This window comes from Suncus etruscus, chromosome 12 (genome assembly GCF_024139225.1).
Source record: "Suncus etruscus isolate mSunEtr1 chromosome 12, mSunEtr1.pri.cur, whole genome shotgun sequence".
Lineage (NCBI taxonomy): Eukaryota > Metazoa > Chordata > Mammalia > Eulipotyphla > Soricidae > Suncus > Suncus etruscus.
The window spans coordinates 101,032,070-101,056,329 of NC_064859.1; the positions used below are offsets into that span (position 1 = coordinate 101,032,070).

Genomic DNA, 24,260 nt, shown 5'->3' on the forward strand with positions numbered 1-24,260 from the left:
TGAGGATTTTGTCTCTTATTTGCTGGATGAAATATCTGATACAACTCTTAATCATTAGAGGCCGGAGAGATAGCACGGAGGTAGGGCCTTTGCCTCGCAAGCAGAAGGACGGTGGTTTGAATCCTGGCATCCCATATGGTCCCCTGAGCCTGCCAGGTGCGATTTCTGAGCGTAAAGCCAGGAGTCACCCCTGAGTGCTGCTGGGTGTGACCCCCCCCCCCCAAAAAAACCCTCTTAGTTATTAGAATAAGAGAAAAACATTTGTATTGGGTCAAAACAATAGCACAGCGGGTAGGGTGTTTGCATTGCATGTGGTGGACCCAGGTTCGATCCTCGGCATCCCATATGGTTCCTCCAAGCCTGCCAGGAGCTATTTCTGAGCACAGAGCCAGGAGTAACCCTTGAGCACTGCAGGGTATGGGCCTCTCCCTCCTAAAAAGGTTTTTGTTTGTTTTGTTTCGCTGGTGTTGGTCTAAGCCCCTCCCCTAAAAAGTGATAGCCACAAAAGAAATTTTGGGTATTAACTTATAAATAAATCTGAACTTGTTTCTAAGGGATATATGCACATATATGACATATAGACAGGCTTATATTATAAAACACTGGGAATAGCCTAAGCAACCGAAAGTAAAAGGTTAAAAGTGGCAAATAATACAGTAGGGGATATTAAATTTCTAATTAAACTATACAACATTCCCATCACCAATATCCCAAGTGTCCCTCCTCCCCATCCCACACCGGCCCGTACTCTAAACAGACTTTCTACTTCCCTCATTCAGTCATTTTGTTCTGATAGTTCTCAGTGTAATTATTTCTGTGACTGCACCCAACAATCTCTGTGGTGAGCTTCATGTTGGGAGCTGGACCCTCAATTTTGTCTCTGAGAATCATTACACAAATGTTTTTCCATTTTTCTCAAAACCTATAGATGAGTGAAACCATTCTGTGTTTATCTCTCTCCCTCTGACCTATTTCACTCAGCATAATAGATTCCATATACATCCATGTATAGGAAAATTTCATGACTTCATCTCTTCTGATGACTGCATACCACAGTTTCTTTAGCCATTCATCTATTGAGGGGTATCTAGGCTGTCTCCAGAGTCTGGCTATTGTAAACAATGCTGCAATGAATACAGGTGTGAGGAAGGGATTTTTGTATTGTATTTTTGTATTTCTAGTGTATATCCCTAGGAGCAGTATAGCTGGATCATATGGGAGCTCAACTTCCAGCTTTTGGAGGAATCTCCATATCGCTTTCCACAAAGGTTGGACTAGATGGCATTCCCACCAGCAGTGAATAAGAGTTCCTTTCTCTCCACATCCCCGCCAGCATTGCTAGTTCTCAGTCTTTGTGATGTGTGCCAATCTCTGTGGCGTGAGATGGTACCTCATAGTTGTTTCGATTTGCATCTCCATGATGATTAGTGATGTGGAGCATTTTTTCATATGCCTTTTAGCCATTTGTATTTCTTTTTGTCAAAGTGTCTGTTCATTTCTTCTCCCCAATTTTTGATGGGGCTAGGTGATTTTTCCTTGTAAGGTTTTGTCAGTGCCTTGTATATTTTAGATATTAACCCCTTATCTGATGAGTATTGGGTGAATAGTTTCTCCCACTCAGTGGGTGGCTCTTGTATTCTGGGCACTATTTCTTTTGAGGTACAGAAGCTTCTCAGCTTAATATAGTTTCATCTGTTTATTTCTGCTTTCACTTGTTCGGAGAGTGCTGTTTCCTCCTTAAAGATGCCTTTAGTCTTAATGTCATGGAGCGTTTCACCTACATGTTGTTCTATATATTTTATGGTTTCAGGTCTAATATCTAGGTCTTTAACCCATTTGGATTTTACCTTTGTACATGGTGTTAGCTGGAGGTCTAAGTTCACTAATTATAAACTTTTTTTATGTTAAAGGAAAGTATAAAATGCCTACTTATCTAGGTAAGAACTATCGGGAAAAAATAGCAAATAGAAGAATATGCTTAAGGGCAGAAACAATAGTCTAGGGGAGGAAGTTTGCCTTGCATGCAGTTGACCTGGGCTCAATCCTTGGCATAGGGCCCTGACGGCGAACCTATGGCACATGTGCCAGCAGTGGCATGCAAAGGCCTGGCAGCTGGCACGCTGGAAGGTCCGCAATTAAGATATGTGGCGCGGCAGGAGGTGAGTGTGCCGGTGTCTGCTTAGCAGCTCATCTGGCAACAGGGCCGGACTGACCATAGGGAGGACTGGGCATTGTGCGGCAGTTTGGGCACTCGGGCTCAAAAAGGTTAGCCAACACCAGAGGGTCACCAGATGAAAAAATCCTCCCATAGGATCACCACAGCACCACCAGGGGCGATTCCCAGAGCCAGGAGAAACCCCAGGGCACCACCAGGAGAGGCAACATTTTAAAAAGTCTAGAAGTGAACCAGTAATAGCTGATCTAAACATCTAAAAACAATTTAGGGAGCCTGAAAGCAAACACTGACTGTTTTTGGATTTTCTCTGTGTTAGGGCGGTGAGTTCGGGACTACCAGAGACAGGGCTGGATAATATTCTCATCCAGAGGGGGCGCTTTGGTTTTTAAGTTTATCCCTTCTCAAGTCCGAGAAAAACAGACTCTGAAATCAGCTTCCTCTGTGGGCACATTCCTAGCAGGCCCCACCTGCAGCAGAAGACCCTTCCCATAAGAAGCCCTTAACTGGGCTCCAGACTCGGACAGCCCCGACGCGCCCAAAACACTTGCCTTCATCCGCCCTGCTGGGCTCGTGCTCTGGGAGCCTGGAGCTGCTAGGCCTGGATGGCGAGCCCACAGAGGGCTGCAGGGACGGAAGCTCGTCGACGTCTCTCAGATTGGCCAGCATGTCCTGCAGTTTAGACCTGTTGGGCCCTAGCCCAGGGAAAAAAGGAAAGAAAAGAAGAGGAGAGAAAGGAAGAGAAAGGAAAGGTAAAGAGGGAAAAGAAAAAGAGGGAAAAAGAAAAGAAAAAGTGAAATAAAAGGAAAAGAAAAGAAAAAATAAAAAAGGAAATAAAAGAAAAGAGACACAGATGGGAAGAAACAAAAAAAGAGAGAATTAGCCAAAAGCACCCAAACCGTGCCAGCATCTTACTCAAACCTTCTACCATTGACCTCACACTCCCTTCCTCCAAAAAAAGGGAACTAGCTTAAGCTTTCAACTGAGTCTATTACTTCCAGCAAACGTTAAAATATATATAGATATATATGTAAGAATCAGGCTACTGGCAAGCATCACTATGCATGACAACAGGAGGCTGGCACCACCAGACGCAACGGAAGCAGTTGCGAGTGTCTGGACTGGGCTGGCTGGGCTGGGCCCGGCTGGAAACTGCAGGCAGTGCCCGGCAGACGGGAGGCAGGAGGCTGGGCAAGGCCCGCGGCAGCCGCAGCCCCTCTGCTCTGGGACCCAGGGGAACCTCACGCCCTGCCCACGACTCACCTGAGCTGTGCCTCTTCATCCTCCCACTTCCCTGTTTTGACTGTTTTATATAGGATAGAGGCTGAAACAGATCTTCGGTAGTTTTTCCTGTTACAAGTTTAATTAAGAATGGGAAAATCTTACCCATGGTCCATTACGGTTTGTTTTTTTTTTCCCTATACCAGCAAAGAATACAACTACTTTTTTAAAGCAATTTTAAACTAATACCTAGAGTCATATTATCAAGACAGCAAGGCTGGGGTACACAATTTGACTGGAAATATTTCTACTGAGCCAGATGAGAAAGACAAGACATTCTGAGTTCAGTTAAATATATAGTTATGGATAACTCATGAATGCTTCGATATCAAAGCAGAGCTGTGTCTTGTTCTGTTTTAATCCTCGAAAGGTTTTCAGTTCTGCTTGACTCGGAATCCTTCGCTCATACCCAGATTACTGCTTTCCAGAATGCCATGAAGAAAAACAAATTGAAAGACTTTAAAATCTCTTTCCCTAAGAGAGACATGCTTCTTCGCCATACTAAAAATAATAATAATAAAATCTATGCACTCCATGCCTGGATACTGACTATAATTCCCAGGTTTAGGAAACCCAGCATCTTCTATGAGTAGGAATACCATTCCAGTCAAATGATGCAGTTTTGAAACTTAAACGCTACATTTTGACTACAGCTATATGCCTTGATATCGAAGGAGAACTCAGTTGGCAATGTGTCTGTGTACGAGAAAAATTCTATGGACACCCAGATAACTTTCTAACAGAAACTACTTCCCGTTTTGAGGCCATTGTCAGCGTAGCCTACTGGCCTAAAGAAATTTAGAAAGACTTGAAGTCTGGAAATAAAATATTCTCCCTGTTCCTAATTATAAGACCCGTGGGTTTTTCTCAATTTTTCAGTTGCACTCTTTTTGTCGTGGCTTCCAAAAGCCTCTCCAAAACAGCTATGTTTAAGATGAATCTTTGAAAAATCAGTCTATTTGAAAAGGCACAAACAGCGTTAGGTTTTTCATCTTAATTGTGCCCACCTTGACTTGATTTCTATCTGGGGGACAAGGTCACCAAATGCCGTCGCCCCTCGATGAGGGAACAGCTGGTACCCAGGCGCAATCAATAAAGGCAGGATCGGTCTCTGCAGCACATATAGGAAGGTGAAGCCAGCGAGACTAAAGACGGGAATGTTTTTAGGAGCCACTGGGTCATAAAAGATGATTAACACTATCGATTCCCTAAAAGTGGCTTTGATAAATGGTAACCATCACTTAATAATAACAACAACAACAATATAAAACTAAGGAGCCAGAGAGATAGCACAGTGGTAGGGTGTTTGCCTTGCATGCAGCTGACACAGGACCACCTGTGGTTCGAATCCTGGCACCCCATATGGTCCCCCGAGCCAGCCAGGAGCGATTGTTGCCCTGGGTTGGCTCTTAATCTCATCTGACACCATTTTTATATCCCAAAGGAGGGAGTTCCTGTGTCCCTAAAGAGAGACCCCTGGCCCTGACCCCTGACCCAACCCCTGACCTGGGCCCTGAGCTCAGCCTGGCTCAGCCACAGTGAGGTGAGCTGCTCTCTCTCCTCTCTCCATTCTAAGTCGAGGCTGCTCAGCCTACTGATGCCTACTGATGCTTCACTGAGTGCTCACCCTGATTACGGATGTGCATAATGAGTCTTTTCTAAATGTGCGTGTATATGATTCACAGGGCGGGAGGTTTCATTTAGTTTTGAGGGTTTGGCTTTTCTGTTTTAGGTTTGTTTTCTGTGTTTGTTTGTTATTAGTTGTTGGGCCACCCCCAGCAGTGCTCAGGGCTTACTCCTCCTGGCTCTGTGCTCAGGGCCATGGGGACCCTAAAGGATGCTGAGGATGGAACCCAGGTCAGCCGTGTACGAGGCAAATGCCCTTTCCTGCTGTACCATCACTCTGGCCCCATTTTAGTTTTTGTATTTTTAATGTGACACATTTTATTAAAAAGAAAAGAAAAAGTTTGTTGGTAATAGTGTTGTAAATGAAACTACCCTCCCCGTCCCCAATTTAAATGAGAAAATACTTCTCCGAGTTAGGTATTTGACCCTGTGCCCTGCATAGCATATAGTAGTGGAGAGAAGCGAATGAATTGTGCTGGGGGACAGAGGTAAGATTCAGGGGTAGAAATTAATTTTCTTTTTTGGTCACCAAGCTCTAAGAATCATAAGGCAGAATTTGGGTGGCTAGGTCACACAGATGGAATTTTAAACCACCCACTGTAAAAAAAAAATAAAAAGTAAATAAATAAAGCCTTGAGTCAAACGAGCCCGTGAGAGCCCCGTGGTGATGTTTGAATGGAAAATCCCCACTCCACGAGCCATAGCCACACGCCTCATGGTCTGAGGTTCAGGAAGGAAATCAAGTCGCCTAGGTTTAATTTCAACCCCTGAGAGCCACATGTACAGGAACAGCAAAGAAAAAATAAAAGAGTAAGTAGTTTTAGGAAAACATTGAAAAAATAAGAACAAAAAAGTCGTGGAATGAGAAAGGAGCGAGATGGATGATCGACAGATACAATGTTTTCCACTTACTCTTCACCCCCTTTTTCCCCTTCCTCTCCTTTTTGTACTGTTCCTTGAGTTTGGTAATTACTCCCTGGTCCACATTCCAGGCTTCGGGCATGAGACACTGGTCCTCCTTTTCTAAACAAAGTGAAACAGAGGAGACAGCCTTGTTCAGTCATACAGCGGCACCCAAGTCCGTCCAAATAAATGACCGTCAGACCGTCACAATCCCCACTGACGCCAAGAGTGGAGCAGATCGCTCCTCCGTGAGACGCCGTACCCCGGGTACCAGCTCGGATAAAGCGACCAACCGCCACTTCCCACGCTGTAGCAAATGTCTTTTTTAAAACAGGGATGCAGGAAAACAAGCCTGGGAGACTGGGGCAACTGGAAAATTGGGACCCCAGACTCTGGCATCAAAAACCCCTCGTTTTCATACCACTTTTCTCAAGTCAATGCATACTGACTCACCAAAAACGTTTCTTTCTCTTATGTGATGAGGGAAGATAACTGCTAAGCCGTGACACCACTAGAGCTCCAAGTTATTTTTTTAATCATCTTTTCCAGGATTCCCTAATGTTAGCACGGGGTTGGGGGTTCACTGGAACGGCCACTTCTGAGCAGCACTCTGCACACTATCCCACCCACCTCAGTCACAGTGAAACCCCCCACAAGAGGAAAACGAGCCTCTAGGACAAACTCAAGTGGTTACTCAAGTGGGAGAAGAAACATTGAGAATGTCCCCTTAGGGGCCGGAGAGATAACATGGAGGTAAGGCATTTGCCTTCCATGCAGGAGGTCATCGGTTCCAATCCCGGCGCCCCATATGGTCCCCTGTGCCTGCCAGGAGCAATTTCTGAACCTGGAGCCAGAAATAACCCCTGAGCACTGCCAGATGTGACCCAAAAACCACAGGAAAAAAAAAAAGAGAGAGAATGTCCCCTTAGCGGTTGAGCCTTGCTGGAATAGGATGTGCTCACCACTCCCTACAGTGCTAACCCAGAAGCTCTACTCGAACCCGAGTCTTAACCCAACCCACTGCTCAGCACACACGACCAAATGCCACTTTGCCACTGGGTGCTTCTTCCCCCGAAGGTTCCCCAACTCAGGTCCCAGCAATTCAGTGCTGCTTTACCAAGACCCGATGCCTTTCACGCCTACACCCAAGAACTCAGGAACACAGGAGCCTGGCCCTGACAGCCTTTGCTGCCCACCCTCGCCTGTAGGAATCACGGTGACACCCCCCCCCCAATTCACCCCCAGAAGTCTATTATGAGCATTGGTTGGCTCTCCTGGGGGGTCTATTCTGCACCGAGCTGAAGTCAGATGGGGCCATCCTGCAGCGCCCACCTCCTCCTCGGTCATTTCTTCTGAGAAATGGCCTGAGTTAGTGTCCTTACAGCAATAGAGCCTTCCAGGGGACCCCAAGATTAAAACAGGGAGGACATCTGCACTGGCTTCCTCCTGCCTGACACACCTGCCTCAAACAGCCACACCATGGGTCGCCTGCTCATTTGTTACCCTTGGAAGGGGACATGCCACGGCCGCCCCTATAGAGAAGGTCCCGGTCCCTGTCCTCACCGAGGCCCCTAGCGCCTGGATCCTCCTCCCCACAATATCTCTTGGAGCCTGCACCCCCTGAACAGACAGTAGCGAGTCATGGGTTGGGATCCTGGCATGGATGTGGCTGGCTGGCCAACAGGAGGCCAGGTAATCAGTATGCCTGAGCCTGGCACCGACAGGAATTAAGCAGAATCCATAGGAATCCGTGTTCTATTCTGTTTGGGCTTTGGTTTTCCAAATATGGACTTGACTATTTGGGGATTGTTGTTATTGTTGTTAACTCCTTTTCTTGGTTCTGTGATTTACAACAACCCTTGTATTTTTTGGTTCTTTGGGTTTTTTGTTTTGTTTTTGTTTTGGGGCCACACCCGGTAACGCTCAGGGGTTACTCCTGGCTATGTGCTCAGAAATCACCCATGGCTTGGGGACCATATGGGACGTCAGGGGATCGAACTGCGGTCCATCTTAGGTTAGCACATGCAAGGCAAAAGCCCTACCACCTGCACTATCGCTCCAGACTGATTATTTTTTGGGCCACATCCATGTGCTCAGGGGCTACTCCTGGCTTCTGCACTCAGAAATCGCTCCTAGCAGGCTCAGGGGACCATATGGGATGCCGGGATTTGAACTGGGGTCTATAGTATGCTGGCCGCATGCAAGGTAAACGCCTTACCACCAACCTGTTTTTTAGCAAATGCCAACACAAAGATTTCAAAGAACTTATCAGGGGCCAGAGTGATATAGCACAGCACAGCCAACCCGGGTCCAACCCGGGTCTGATCCCCGTCATCCATAGGATCCCTCGAGCCTGCCAGGAATAGCAGAATCAGGAGTAACCTCTGAGCGTTACCGGGTGTGGCCCTAAAAAAAGAAAACACAAAACACTCCAACAAAAAGAAAACTGGCCACAGAAAGGGCCAACCCTTGCTTATGTGGATGCCAACGGGATTGTCCAAAATCTGCAAAGAAAATTTCTTTCTACCATCTAATCACAAACTTCTGGCATCATGTTGTTTCAGGTCAAATAAAAGGCTGCAGAACGTTTGGTTTTGCTAATGAAAAATAGTCAGTCTAGAGTCAGAGAGATAATATAGTGGGCAGCGCATCTGTCTTGCATGTGTCCAACCTGGGTTCCCAAACACTAGCGAGGAATGAGCTCTGAACACAGAGCCAGGAGTAACAAATAAACTTTAAATACCGCTGGTGTGGTCAAAAAATATTTAAAAAAGACCTATGTGTTTCCTTCCACTTACCTGAGTTTATATAAAGCACTTCATATGAAGAAAAAATAAGCATCTTGATTTTTTTTTCTCCTGACTTGAAAATGATTTTGTATTTTCTCCAGAGAAACGTGGTGAAACTGCCCTACAGCTAGATCCTAAGTACAATGTCTTACACAGAAGCTCCCGAGAAAGTGTCCTCACACTCAGGAACTTTCTAGCTGTGCCAGTGTGAGGGCCGAGGCAGAAATGGAGCAGGGATGTGGCGTGACTTCCAATCGCTCCACGGTGCCAGGGCCAGCTTGGTCCCACAGCATGTGCCAGATCCAGGAGGCCTCAAATTATTGGGGCTAGAGAGACAGCACAATAGTAGGGCATCTGCTTTGCATGTGGTTGACCCAGGATGAACCTGGGTTCGAGTCCCTGCATCCCAAGCCTGCCAGAAGCAATTTCTGAGTGCAAAGCCAGGAGTAACCCCTGAACACTGCCAGGTATGCCCTCCCCCCAAAAAAAAGTATTAAATTATTTTCAGGCCAGAGCAATAGCACAGCAGGCAAGGAGGATATTTGCCTTGCCTGTAACAACCCGGGTTCGATCCCTGGCATCTCCTAGGGTCCTCTGAGTCTGCCAGGAGTGATTCCTGAGCTAGGAGTAATCCCTGAGCACAACCAGGGGTTGTGGAATAAACATTTTTTAATGTTTTATTCTTTTTATACCCTACTGCTCATAAATTAAGAGAGAAATTACCCGTTGTAGCACTGTGTCTACACACTCCATGGGAAAGTGCTCATGGCTGGATCCTCCTTAGCCTCCTAACCCCCCTCAACCTTCCCCCAGTCCTCCCACTGGTCCTCCTCCACTGGTCCTCTTATCCCAGTGCTCCTTACCCCTTTGACTTCCCCCCCCTCCTCCCCAGCCTTCTCCTGAGTCCTCCCCTGCCCCCCAGCACATCCCTCCCCCACCCTCCTTGCCCCCCTCACCCCCCTCACCCCAGTCGGTCCCATCGCCCGCACTCCGGGACTCGGCGTCACCCTCCTCCGACGTGACCAGGAAGTCGAATTCCTTGAGCGCCTCCTTGGCGTCCCGGTCTTCGGTGCTCTCGGGTGGCGCCTTCTTCCTGATGATCTGGCGGAGAAACAAGGCATGTCAGAGTACTCGAGGGGTCGGGGAGCGAGCCTGGGACCCTACACGGCATCCCTGGCCCTGCAGGAATGGGGGTCGGGAATGTTGCTCCGGGCACAGTGTTCACCTCGCACGTGTGAAGTCCTGGCTTGAACCCGGGCACTGCATCACTAGACAAGCCACTGAAACTACACTGACAGCAGAGACGTCTAAGGGACTCGGGTCGTCACCATCAGACTGTCACAGAATGTCGGCTAGCGCCAGGGATGCGGGGTTCTCCCAGCCAGACAGTCTGAGGTACCCTGGGCAGTCTGTGGACAGGTGCTTGACCCCAAGTGGGACCCCTCCTGAGTACTGAAATCTTTGGTGCACAACAGGTGTGCAATTTTATTTGTTTTTGTGTTGTTGTTGTTTTTTTTTAGGTCACACCTGGCAGCACTCAGGGGTCACTCCTAGGTTCTATGCTCAGAAATCACTCCTGGCAAGCTCAGGGGACCATATGGGGTACCGGGATTCGAACCACCGTCCTTCTGCATGAAAGGCAAACGCCTTACCTTGCTATCTCTCCAGCCCAGGTGTGCAATTTTAAATGGTTCACATTAGCTTCTTCAAATCCCAATAGCCACAAATTCAGAAAACCACACTTCAAGCCTTACGAGGTACTTTGTTGGAAGAGGAAGGGAGAGAGGGAGGGAAGGAGGGAGGAAAAGAAGGAAGGTATAAAGAAAGGGAGGAAGGAGGGAAGAAAGGAGGGAGGGAGAGAAGGGAGGGAGGGAGGGAAGAGAAAAGGATGGAAAAAAGGAAAGGCGGAGGAAAGGGGAAAAAGGAGTGAAGGTGAAAAGGGAGGAAGAAAGGAGGGAAGGCAGGGAGGAAGGAGGGAAAGGAGGGAGGAGGGGAGGAAGAAAGGAAGTAAATGAGGGAGGGGGAAGGGGAGTTTATGGCTGTGATTTTCCCGTAAGACCCTCTGTCCATTACAATAACAAGCTTCTGGAATTCCATCATCTCGATGCGCTACCCGGATGGCAGAAAGAGCGTAACAGGGAAGGACCCTGCCTTTGCACAGCTGACCCGGGATTCAATTCCAGCACTTCATCGGGCGCCCCCCCAGGTCCTCCAGGAGTGATTCCTGAGCACAGAACCAAGTGGAAACCCTGAGTGGCCCCAAAACAACAGACCATGACACAAGTCGAATAAAGAAAGGCAGAGCACTGGGACCCTCCCCAAAATGGTGTGAGGGACCCCACACACACACACACACACACACACAACAGAGGAGGGGAGAACTTTCTGCCTGTTCTGATCCCGAAATGAAAACGAAAGAAATCCAGAGCATCACTGGTCATTACCAACCCAGAGTACTGTGACCGGAGGAAAACTCTCAGGCCTGTACCGATGTGCACCACAGGCAGCAGAACTAGGCCTTGCTGGGTTCCGAAAACCAGGGCAGGAGCTGCTGAGACATTGGCAGTGCCTCCAGGGGGCGCCAAAACTCTGGGCACTGCTGACCAATAATTGCTGAAGGCAGGAAGAGGAGGAGGACTGGGGGCACTTCCTGGCTCCTCTCCGAGTCTCTGGGGGGTTATGGGAGCCTGGTCTCCAAGGCTGGGGTGCAGGACAAGATGCCGACACACAGGCACCGGCCTGGGAGTCAACAGCTTTGGACGCTATTACCATCTCCGTCCTTTCCTCCATAAAGGAAGGGAGCATGAGAGCAGAGGGCTGGGGAGAGAGTTCAATGGGCTCCGCAGCAGGGGACCCCGGTTCCAACTGTGGCACCACAAGACCCCACAAGCACCACCAGGAGCAACCCCCAAACAAAACCAAAAAAAGAAGAAGCGGGGCGAGGGAGGGAGGGATGGAGGGAAGGAGGGAGGGAGGGAAGACTGGAGGGAGGGAAGAAGGAAGGGAGGGAGGGAGGGAGGGAGGGAGGGAGGGAGGGAAGAAGGGAGGGAGGAAGGAAGGAAGGAAGGAAGGAAGGAAGGAAGGAAGGAAGGAAGGAAGGAAGGAAGGAAGGAAGGAAGGAAGGAAGGAAGGAAGGAAGGAAGGAAGAAGGGAGGAAGGAAGGAAGGAAGGAAGGAGGGAGGGAGGGGGAGGGAGGAGGGAGGGAGGGAGGGGGAGAGAGGGAGGAGGGAGGGAGGGGGAGGGAGGGGGAGGGAGGGGGAGGGAGGGGGGAGGGAGGGGGGAGGGAGGGGGGAGGGGAGGGGGAGAGAGGGGGAGGGGGAGGGAGGGGGAGGGAGGGGGGAGGGAGGGGGAGGGAGGGAGGGGAGGGAGGGGGAGGGAGGGAGGGGGGAGGGAGGAGGAAGGAAGGAAGGAAGGAAGGAAGGAAGGAAGGAAGGAAGGAAGGAAGGAAGGAAGGAAGGAAGGAAGGAAGGAAGGAAGGAAGGAAGGAAGGAAGGAAGGAAGGAAGGAAGGAATCAAAGTGTTCCTCATCCTCTACTCTGAAGGGAGGCAGAGAAGGGGCAGGTAGGGCGGCTGAAGTGATAGCACAGTGGGGGAGAGGCGCACACCTTGCATGCAAACCAGGGTTCAATCGCTGGCATTCCCTATGGTCTTACACAGACTTGGTCTCACTCAGGATTCATTCCTGAGTTCAGTCAGGAGTAGGCCCTGAGCATCGCCAGGTGTAACCCAAAAGCACAAGAAGTGGGGGAGAGGCAGGAACAGGGAGAAGAGAGGCAAGCGGGGGAAGTGAAGTAGGCGGGGGAGGGAAAGGGACAGGCTGGAGATGGGAGAGGCCAGAATCAGTCTACACTGTCCCCTCCTTCACAGGGCAGTTTATTCCATTTCTAAAATCTGGAATAAATCTACGAGAGCCCGAAGCAGGTCTGAGGCCCCAGGGGAGGGAAGGGGAGGGACCTCTGTGGAATGGGTCGGCCAAGGGCCCAGGGACCGACACCGGATAGATACCAGCACTGCCTGTCACCACCCGGGACCATACGGGTGTGTGAGCTCATTGTCTCAGAACAGTGAGGCAGCTTGGCTCTGGCACACACAACACAACACTCACGCAGCAGCGCTCCAGAAACAGTGTTGGCTGGATCAAGAGGGCCCAGGAAGACCCACTAGGGGTCCCTAATGCTACACTCTCAACTTTGAGTCAGTGCCAGAAGCCGGCAGAGATGACCTGTCCCCAATATCACAGGAGAGAGAGCAAGGCTTAGATGGAAGCACAGAGACTAGCTGTTAAGAATGCGGGGGGGGGGGGGGGGGGGGAGTGGAGAGATAGCACAGCGGTGTTTGCCTTGCAAGCAGTCGATACAGGAACTATGGTGGTTGGTTCGAATCCTGACATCCCACATGGTCCCCCGTGCCTGCCAGGAGCTATTTCTGAGCAGATAGCCAGGAGTAACCCCTCAGCATAGCCTGGTGTGGCCCAAAGACCAAAAAATAATAAAAGAATGCACGGGGGGGGAGGGGGGTGGCCCGGAGAGAGAGAGCATGGAGGTAGGGCATTTGCCTTGCATGCAAGAGGACAGTGGTTCAAATCCCGGCATTCCATATGACCCCCGAGCCTGGCAGGAGCGATTTCTGAGCTCCGTGGAGCCAGGAGTAACCCCTGAGTGCTGCCGGGTGTGATCCAAAGAACACGCAGAAGGGGCTGGAAAGACAGTGGGGGGGGGGGGGCGCGCACTGGCCTTGTAAAAGGCACTAACCCAGGTTCGATCCCCGGTTTCCCATAGGGTCCCCCAAGCCTGCCAGGAGTGATTCCTGAAGACAGAGTCAGGAGTGACTCAATGTGACACCAATGTGGCTCAAAAACCAAAATATAAAAATAAATAAAATTAGGGACCAGGGTGATAGCACATCAGGAAAGGCGTTTGCCTTGCACACTGCCAACCCAGGATGAACTTGAGTTCGATTTCCAGCATCCTGTAGAGTCCCCACCAAGCCTACCAGAAGCAATCTCTGAACACAGAGCCAGGAGTAACCCCCGAGCACTGCCGGGTGTGGCCCAAAATAAAATAAAATAAACCAAATTCAAAAAAGCGTGCAGGGTAGCCCTGACACTCCCACGCCCCCCCCCCACTCACCGTGGCTGTGTCGATCACGCTTCTCTCTCCCCCGTCGACGCCGTCATCGTCGTCTTCATCGCTGAACTCTGCTGCACTATCGAGGAATTTGAAATTATCCAACACGGACGCAGAATCTGTTAACTCAGATTTTCTGCTTAAAACAAACACATCTGGCTCAGTTCACTCTTCACTCGTGTTAGGGATTAATTCAGTACGTGCTGCGACAAGCTGCCTCTATTACCCTGATCATTCTCACCCTTCAGATTTCCAGACTCAAGGAGACAAAAACTGCAGGAAGCAATGGCTCCTTGGAAAGGATGTAGCATCACACCGACGATAATCCTTTGGGGGGGCCCTCACGTGGCGCGCAGGGGCCCAGATGGGATGCTGGGGCTGGAACCTAGGCCAGCTCCGTACAAGGCAAATAAATGCCTTGTCCACTGTACTATCTCTCCGCCCCAAGGGATGAAATCCATAAATCTCAAATAAAAAAATACCTTAACTACCTTAACCTAAATTACCTAAATTGCCTAGCCCTTAAGACAGTCATAAACAATTAGTCTACACCCTACCTGCTACCTGAGTTACATTTTTCACTTTTCTACTGAACTTTATAACTTTATACAGAGTGCATGATGTTACATATTGTCATTGATATTACTACATAGAATAACTTTGTATAATATATGCATAAAGGTACCACTGCACTAGCATCTAAAAGTACAAGTATCACAAACACCACTCAGAAACCAAAACAGCCCGACATGCTGAAGCTTCATCTAAAGCAGCTCCCAGGGGCCAAGTGAAAGCACAGTGGGGAAGCTGTTTGAATTACACAGGGCCAGACCCGGGTTCCATCCCCATCATCCTGCCAGGTCCCCCAGAACCTGTCCGGGGTGATTCCTGAGCGCAGAGCCAGGAGGAAGCCCTCAGCATCGCATCACGGGGTGTGGCCCCCAAACCAACCCCCAAAACCCACCTCCCCGCCGGAAACACTTACCCAATCATGGCGGCCTCCTTGGCATCCGCCTCGGTGCCATTCAGCGCCGAGTCCTGGGTCTGCTCGTCTTCCCGGTCGGCGAGGCCGCTGGAGAAGCCTAGCAAGGCGCGCACTCGCTTTGACTTCACGTCCAGGATGGTGTCCGTGTAGCCCACCTCCTGGAGGTACCTGTGCGGGGAGCAAAGCCACCTTACAGCCCTGCCAGTGGGGGCCCCACATCTCCCGATGATGACAAGGCGGGAGGGGTGGGGGGGAGGGGGGGACTAAAAGCAGGCTTCTAAGTGCATGGTGGAGGAAAGGCCCTGGCAGCACGGGGCGATGCCTGCAAAGGCTGGCTGATAAAGCCTCCTCCAGCTGCACACGGAGCTGTCTCTGGCAGTGCCAGCCTCCAAGGTCACGATCGATCGTGCACAAAGCCACGTTCATTCAGCTGATCCCCGGCAGAACAGGGCCAGCGACTGAGTCTCTCCAGGAAACAGCGATCATAGTAGCCAATTGTCTCTGGGCTTTATATACATACATACATACATATATACATATATATATATATATATATACATATATATATATATATATATATTTTGGACAGGTCCTTGTGCAACTGGGCACACTCCCGGGAGAATGTTCTCATTGTTTCTTCCTCCCGTGCAAGAAATTAATACAGGACAGAGCATCACTTCTAAGGGAGGGACAGAGGGGGGCTTCTTGGCCTGGGACAGACAACTGTAAAAAATGAAGCCTCTGGGCCCAGAGAGATAGCACAGCGGCGTTTGCCTTGCAAGCAGCCGATCCAGGACCAAAGGTGGTTGGTTCAAATCCCGGTGTCCCATAGGGTCCCCCGTGCCTGCCAGGAGCTATTTCTGAGCAGACAGCCAGGAGTAAACCCTGAGCAACGCCGGGTGTGGCCCAAAAACCAAAAAAAAAAAAAAAAAAAAATGAAGCCTCTACAATTCTGCAACGCAACAGTAGGGTGGGAATCGGGGAAGAGGCAGATATACTGCAGGAAAACAGCAGCATTTCAGCAGCCTTCTTGTGGGGGATCCAGTTCCCTGAACCTCCAGGCTCTTTCTGGTCCACTGTTGTTTGGGGGAAGGCAAGGCCGTGGGCACTTAAAACTTCACTGCTGGGGCTGGAGTGATAGACAACACAGAGGGTACGATGCTTGCCTAACCAATGGGAGACTCGGGTTCAATCCTCAGCGATCCAGATGGGCCCTCAAGCCAGGAATGATCCCAGAGCACAGAGCCAGGAGCCAGCCCTGAAAATTGTTAGATGTGGCCAAAAAAAATCCTAAAATTTAAAACAAGACTTCTGGGGCCAGAGCAATAGCACAGAACATGGCCAACCTGGGACGGACCCGGGTTCGATCCCCAGCATCCCATGTGGTCCCCAGAGTCTACCAAGGGCGATTTCTGAGTGCAGAGCCAAGAGTAACCCCAGAGTACTGCTGGGTATGGCACAAAAACCAAAAAAAAAATTAAAAAATAAAATAAGACTTCTAACTCTAAATCTAAGCATATATAATAAACATTAGAAATTTAAATAGATCCTGAGGAAGCACCAAAAAAAAAAAAAAAAAAAGAATTGATGGGAATCGAATTTCCCAAAGCCGGGAGCCTTAAAGTCTAGAAGGAGAACAGAGGGAACTAGCCGGCCCGAGTTCCCAGGGTGGGAGCCCCAGCCCGCCCATGGAACACTCACTGGCGCAGCAGCTGGCGGCCCTGCTTCCACATGAGCTGGCTGTGCTGCGGCTGCACCTCCGTGTCGTTGCCTTCATCTGCAAGACAAGATGACAATGAGGCTCGTTCGGTTTGTCCAGTCGGGGCCTCGAGAGTTCCAGAGACGCAGTGGTGATGCTTCATGGGCCTCAGAGGGGAAACTGAGTTCCCAGGTGAGCCACACGCCCAGGGACCCAAAACACGAGGATCAAAAGCCCTCTGCACTCCTGTGTTTATCACAGCATGATTCACTACACCCAAAATCTAGGAACCACCCACCCAAGGGCCCAAGGGCAGGTGAGTAGATCAAGAAAGTGGTACAGGGGCCGGAGAGATAGCACAGCTGTTAAGGCATTTGCCTTGCATACGGCCAACCCAGGACTGATGGTGGTTCAAATCCTGGCATCTCATGTGGTCCCATGAGCCTACCAGAAGTGATTTCTGAGCACAGAGCCAGGAGGAATCTCGAGCGTTGCCGGGTGGGGGGGGAGGGAGGAAGAGGAGGGAGGGAGGGAGGGAGGGAGGGAGGGAGGGAGGGAGGGAGGGAGGGAGGGAGGGAGGGAGGGAGGAGTGGAGAGAGAGAGGAGAGAGGAGAGGAGAGAGGAGAGAAGAGAGAGAGGAGGGAGAGAGGGGAGAGAGGAGTGGAGAGAGAGAGGAGAGAGAGAGGAGAGAGGAGAGAGAGAGATAAAGGAGAGAGAGGAGAGAGGACAGAGACAGGAGAGAGGAGAGAGAAAAGAGAGGAGAGAGAGGAGAGAGAAGAGAGAGGAAGGAGAGAGAGAGGAGAGAGAAGAGAGAGGAAGGAGAGAGAGAGGAGAGAGAGAGAGAGACCGTAGTACATTGACACTATAGAATACAACGCAGCTTTTAGGAAAGGCAAAGTCGTGAAACTTGTTGCTGTATGGGTGGGAGAGTATCAAGCTGAGTGATTATTATTTATAAATAATATATATGACATATAAATATATTTACATATATAAACCAAAATCAATGGTAATAATATCCAGAGACAATAGAGACGAGGGCCAGGAGGACCAGTCCATGGTAAGAGGGTGTGCATGAGGGCAGAGGAGGGTCCACTAGGACAGTGAGAGCTGGGATTGGTCACTCTGGACAGGAACTGGGTGCTGGAAGGAGGGAGAATGATAGACATGACACCCCTTCGGGAACAATATTACAAACCACAAAGTCTAAGTGAAAATAAGGACAGAGGCAGAGAGGAGAAAAATATCTTCCCCAGAGGCAGGCAGTGAAGGAGGGCAGGAGGGAAACTAAGGACACTGGTGGCAGGAAATGTGCCTGGGGAAGGGTGTTGGCCACTGAGTGACTGAAAATCAGGAATAACTTGGTAACTGTGTAACTCATGGTGATACAATTAAAAAATTAATAATAGACACATGCCAGGACTTCTGGGTGTCTTCGACTGGTATGTTGGGGGCTCTGGGCAGGACAGCTAGCCATAGGCCCCCTGGGCTGACCACTTAGTCCAGGGGACCGAGATCCCCCCACACCAGGCAGGTCTTCAGGGCCACGCCTGGTTAATCGGGCCCTGGAGGGAGGGGGTGAGAAATTCCTCCCTATGCATCCAAAAACTACAGAGGCAGGGCTGGGCGCAGAACACTCTGCATGCCAGGATTTCTGGGTGTGTTTGACTGGTATGTTGAGGGCTCTGGGCAGGACAGCTAGCCACAGGCCCCCTGGGCTGACCACTTAGTCCAGGGGACCGAGATCCCCCCACACCAGGCGGGTCTTCAGGGCCACGCCTGGTTAATTGGGCCCTGGAGGGAGGGGGGTGAGAAATTCCTCCCTATGCATCCAAAAACTACAGAATTGCGCGGGTATGCATTAAGAGTATTCCTTATCCTTATGTTATGTTTTGCGTATCCAGAACGTTCATTTTGTATTCTGCCCTTTCCTACACCCCTACAAAACTCTTTTTTACTCCTTAACTCTCTAACCCCCCCCCAAACTTCACTAACCTACATTACTCTTTTTAACTTCAGTACTGTACAATCCTAATCACAAACCAAAGCCGTGCATTGTGTGTAACAACCCCAAACTGTTTCAAGATATATAAAATGGACACGTATTTCTTTAGAATATTTTGTGTTTTCTCTCTGACAGCTATAATTCTTACTAAATGTTGTCTTATACACTTTTTATCTTGTCTTTATGAGCTGTTTAACAAGAAATTTTGGTGAAAGAGTCCCCCAACTTAATGCTTATGATTGAACCATATCATGGGAATCAGTTGGACTTGTTCTTATGGCCCCCATATGCGCCAATAACACCATGTGGCATTGCTCCTTTATTGCATAGGCACATTAAAATGGGAAAATTCTATACATACAAATAAGATCCTACCTAATAGAGATTGGAACACACAAATCTTGTAGTGCAAAGGGACCTTACACCCTGAACATTGACATAACGACCTGGCACAGACCTCAGAAGAAAGGGCATTTTACATTAACCCCTGAACCAGGGAAGCCATCCACGAAACATCCAGGCTTGTCTATAACATCACCTGGAAGCAATCCTCTACCACGGAAGACCCTACACTGCTCAGACATAGACCTGCTCAAAAGAGACTTCCCTTAACACTGAGAAGACTTGGGCCCGGAGAGATAGCACAGCGGCGTTTGCCTTGCAAGCAGCCAATCCAGGACCAAAGGTGGTTGGTTCGAATCCTGGTGTCCCATATGGTCCCCCGTGCCTGCCAGGAGCTGTTTCTGAGCAGACAGCCAGGAGTAACCCCTGAGCACTGCCGGGTGTGACCCAAAAACCAAAAACCAAAAACCAAAAAAAAAAAAAAAAAAAAAAAAACACACTGAGAAGACTTAACAACAACAATGACCTGCTTACAGGACAGGGCTCCCTGCATTGCCCTTTGATTGTGAAGTGAAATGAGAGGACGCTCCACATCCTGACTTCAATGTAGGATATGCAGATTCCAGGATCTTTAATACAGAAACATGATACCAACAACAGAGACTATGTGAAAAATAAAAGTGTGTTGGCACTACAAACAATGTCTTGGATTGGACGATCTAGCTTGCCTGGAGCCTAGAGTTGGTCTTGTGCCAGGAAACTTCAGGGGTCAGGTCTCTTTGTATTTAGGCCAAGGTTATTCCTTTCCATGTCCCTCATATTTTGGTGGGCCTATGCAAACAACAATTGCCACTCTAACACCATTTTTACTGTGCTCCTTTGACTCTAATCCTTAAAAAGAACCCACTGAAAATTTGAGGTTAACTTAAGCTAATATGCATGTACATGGAAATGTAAAAAAATACTATGCCTGTAATGTTTAAGGAGTTACGTAAGTTTTATGGCTTTAGATTGCCTTGTGTGCTGTTAAGAAATATTATAATGTGTTACAATCTGGGGACTTGAGGGACAAAGTAATTGTACATGGATTCTGTCTTATTTATCTTAATGTTCTTTGGCTGAAATTTCAAAGTTAAGATATCAGCAAGGGGACTTCTGAGAATTATGTTATGGGTGATTGTCCTTCCACTGTAACTTTACCTTGTCCTCTTTCTTTGCATCTTTGTTCTCATAATTAAAAATAAAAAATTAAAAAAAATTAATAATAATAATAACAATAATAATAAAAGAAATTTGACACATAAGACATGCTGGGCAAGTCCATTTCTGGGAAATGCTGAGATGCCCTTCTCTGGAGTACATGTAGGAGGGGTCCTGATCTCGGCCACACTAGACCTGACTCTGGAAGTCAGCTGGGTCAGCACTCAGGGTCTGGGAAGCATGACTATTGGGCCTCCCTGTGTGCCCTCCGTGGGCTCCAGTACTTGGAGCCCCCTGAGATCCCTTCGAGCCCAGGAATGATGTATTCTCCCTGAACCCTTGCTAACAAAGTGAGGAAACACAGAAATGTGACCCAAAATAAAATCACATCTTAAAAGTTTCATTTTACTTGTCAATTAACTCTGTGCTACACCAAATAACAACAGGCATATTGGGGGGGGGGGGGAGGACGTGGAGGAAAAGCTAAGAGGAATTCATTTTATGTATTAATTTAATTATTCAAAAGAGGTATCTAATCTGGTCATGTCACAACTTGTCCCTGGAAGGCAAGTTATAGCACAGGCAGGAAAGAACCAGCATCGGTAGGGCATTTGCCTTGCAAAACGCAGCTGACCCAGGATGAATCTGGGTTCAATCCCGGGCATCCCAAATTGTCCCCCAAGCCAGAAGCAATTCCTGAGCACATAGCCAGGAGTAACTCCTGGGCGTCACCAGGTATGGCCCAAAAACAAACAAACAAGCAAAACAAAAAAATATGGGAGGGAGGGAGAGGGAGAGTGTGTGTGTGTGTGTGGTGTGTGTGTTCATATCCAGCAAAGCTCAGGGGTTACTCCTGGATTTGGGCTCAAGAGTCACTCCTGGCAGGCTCAAGGGACCCTATGGGATGCCAGGAATTGAACCCGGGTCAGCCAAGTGCAAGGCCAAGTCCCTCCCTGCTGCGCTGTCTGTCCGCCTGGCCTTGATGAGATTGTTCTATCAGAGGCAAAACTATGGGCAGAAGACAGGCTAGTGGCAGCCGGGAATGAGAGGAAAAGAAAGGTTCGGCACAAAAGGTTTGCCCCCAGGAACCAAACAGTGCATCTGTGAAAATCTGGGATTTTCAAAGCCCAGAGAAGTGGGCCCAAAACAACAAGGATGTGTCAGCCCTTCTTTAAAAAATTAAAGAAGGGGCCGGGTAGGTGGCGCTGGAGGTAAGGTGTCTGCCTTGCAAGCGCTAGCCAAGGAAGGACCTCGGTTCGATCCCCCGGCGTCCCATATGGTCCACCCAAGCCAGGGGCGATTTCTGAGCACATAGCCAGGAGTAACCCCTGAGCGTCAAACGGGTGTGGCCCAAAAACCAAAAAAAAAAAAAAAAATTAAAGAAAACACATGTTCAGACCAGAGCGACAACTCAGAGGGGATGGAGCCTGTCTTGTACATAGCTGGCCCAGGTTTGATCCCTGGCATCCCACAGGGTCTCCTACGAGCCTGGCAGGAGTGATGCCTGAGCACAGAGACAGGAGTAAGCCCTGAGTATCGCCAAGTGTGACCCCAAAACCAAAGATTTAAAAAAAAAAGCAAGAAGTCTTAAAGCATCAAAAGCACAAGACCCTGTCAGGTACACCGGAGCAGAGAAAGGTGATAGGCATGGACCGGAGCAATAGCACAGCGGTAGGGCATTTGCCTTGCACTCGGACGACCCAGGACTGATGGTGGTTCAATTCCTGGCATCCCACATGGTCCTTGAGCCTGCCAGGAGCAATTTCTGAGCGCAGAGCCAGGAGTAACCCGAGCAGCCGGGTATGACCCAAAAACAAAAAAGAAAGGAAAGGAAAAGGCCACAGACAACCACAAAGATGTCTCTGTGCACTAACACACAAAGGAGGAGCTCAGGATCCTTCTGCAGAAGGAAATGAGGGCAGAGAGAAGGCTCGGCTGGAAGAATGAGGAGCACTGGGGTAGGTGCTCGCAGCCTTTCAACATCTTAAACAAAGTAAGAGTGGAGCACTGGGTTTCTGACACAAGAGGAGAAAAATGAATGGAAATTACTCCAAGGCTGATGCCCACAGCTATAGAGTCACCAAGCCACACTCGGAGTGGCCTGTTAGCGCCTGAAGATTAAAAATGTCAGAGATGGCCAGTGTAAACTTGAACATGACCACAGAAGATACCGAGAGTTTGTAGATGATAAATTGATGAAGGAGATGAAGGAGGAGGAGGGGGGGGAGGAAGAGGAGGAGAAGGAAGAAGATGAATCGGAGCAGGAGAATCACTCTCAATATTTGGAAGGAGGGATCTGCAACATCACCCAGACCTAAGCAGACACCCACTTTCTCACTCCCTTCTCTGGCCCATGCTCTCCTAGCAGTGCTCAGTGTTGCCTAACAGTTCTTCCCCCTCTTCCTACCCAGGGTAGGGCCTCGGGGCATGCTTTTGGCTTCATCAACTCTAGCAGGATGAACCTACTCATCCCTGCCTTTGGCCTCAGCTGAGACCCGCAGTCCCAACTGCTGACAACGCCCCCAAGTTGACACACAGTGCCCCGATCCTTCCAGCCGACTTGCCTGCCACAAACAGGGGGCTGGGGCTCTCTCTCACATCCCTTTCAAAGTCCCTCAGACCAGCAAGCAGCCTGCCACTGAGTCCCTCACTCAGATCCTCTGTGTGTCCCAGGAACCGGCTCCCTCGCCCTGGGCGACACCGTGCGCCCCTCTCACCCAGCCCTTGAAATAGGGCTCTTCGCCTCTCCTGTGCCACCTCCCATATGCTGTCCCTGCAGCCAGGAACAAAGGCCAGCTCAAGACTTTTTACAAAGCTCGTTCAGAAAAACTGCTCAGGCTCCAGGGACAGTGAGAGAGCTCCTGCACTATCTCCGGGCCTGGCCAGATCCACGGCAGCTCGAACCATCCCTCCCTCACTCCCGAACGCTCCACTCGAGTGGAGAAGGCTCACTGTGACGCCTCCCTGGCTGCTGCTCTCGGACCCTGCAGGTTCACTTCAACCACCAGGAAACGTTACAGGACTGCGTCTAACTCGACTAACTCGTGCTAATGTTCGCCAGGGGATGGGCAGAGCTGGGAAGATGGAGGAGTCCCGACTTCATACAAAGACAGTGAACTGCGGGACTCAGAAATAATCCCCTGGACTTTCCCCAATATCCAGATTAAGGATTTGAACAACAATTCAGAGAGGAAGTAAACTCAGATACCAGGAAAGCCAAACTTACGAATAGCTAACTTCGAACTCACACACACACGCTGCACCGGACTGGAGTAAGACTGCTTGACTCCTGCACTGATAACATCTGCCTTGCCAACCACAAGGTGTAAGGATTCCCCAGCTTCTTGGGGGTTACCTGAGCATCTCCCTCGATCCCTGAACACAGAGCCTGGAGCACCACCACCACCAAACAAGCACTGCTGAGTGTCTTCACCATCCTGGCCCAAAATACTTAAAATCAGATCTTAAGTACCTTTGGGGGGCCAGAGCCAACAACATAGCGGTAGGGCGTTTGCCTTGCAAGTGGCCAACCCCGGATGGACCTGCGTTCGATCCCTGGCATCCCATATGGTCCCCTGAGCCTGGCAAGACAAACTTCTTCTTTTTTTGCTTTTGGACCACACCTGGTGACGCTCAGGGCTCACTCTTGGCTACGCACTCAGAAATCACTCCTGGCTTGAGGGACCATATAAGACGCTGGGAGATTGAACCATGGTCTGTCCTAAGCTAGCGTGTGCAAAGCAAACACTCTACCACTTGCGCCACCGCTTCTGTCCCCAGGAGCAACTTCTGAGCTCAGAGCCAGGAGGAACACCTAAGCGCCACCAGATGTGAGCCAGAAATCAAAAAAAGTAAAAAGGTACCTTTGAGGTAGGCCCCCAACAAACAAACTGCATTTATCAAATGGGATGTTTTATTTTCTATGCACCTCAAGCTTTTTTGTTTTTGTTTTTGGGTCACACCCAGCAGCGCTCAGGGGTCACTTCTGGTTCCAGGCTCAGAAATCGCTCCTGGCAGGCTCAGGGGACCATATGGGATGCCGGGATTTGAACCGCCGACCTTCTGCATGCAAGGCAAACACCTTACCTCAATGCTATCTCTCCGGCCCCAGCACCTCAAGTTTTAAGGAGA

The 24,260-nt window shown here is 49.5% G+C and overlaps 1 protein-coding gene across 1 annotated transcript in view; it reads right to left on the reverse strand.

Annotated features, from left to right (window-relative positions):
• STRN (striatin) overlaps positions 1 to 24,260 on the reverse strand; it is an 82,800-nt gene that overhangs the window by 13,412 nt on the left and 45,128 nt on the right. Inside the window, exons 4-9 of the mRNA XM_049784251.1 lie at positions 16,585 to 16,660; positions 14,884 to 15,051; positions 13,902 to 14,034; positions 9,738 to 9,873; positions 5,993 to 6,103; positions 2,725 to 2,868 (exon numbers count right to left, since the gene is read on the reverse strand). Of these exons, the coding sequence (XP_049640208.1) occupies positions 2,725 to 2,868; positions 5,993 to 6,103; positions 9,738 to 9,873; positions 13,902 to 14,034; positions 14,884 to 15,051; positions 16,585 to 16,660 (768 nt within the window). The remainder of the gene's footprint in view (positions 1 to 2,724; positions 2,869 to 5,992; positions 6,104 to 9,737; positions 9,874 to 13,901; positions 14,035 to 14,883; positions 15,052 to 16,584; positions 16,661 to 24,260) is intronic.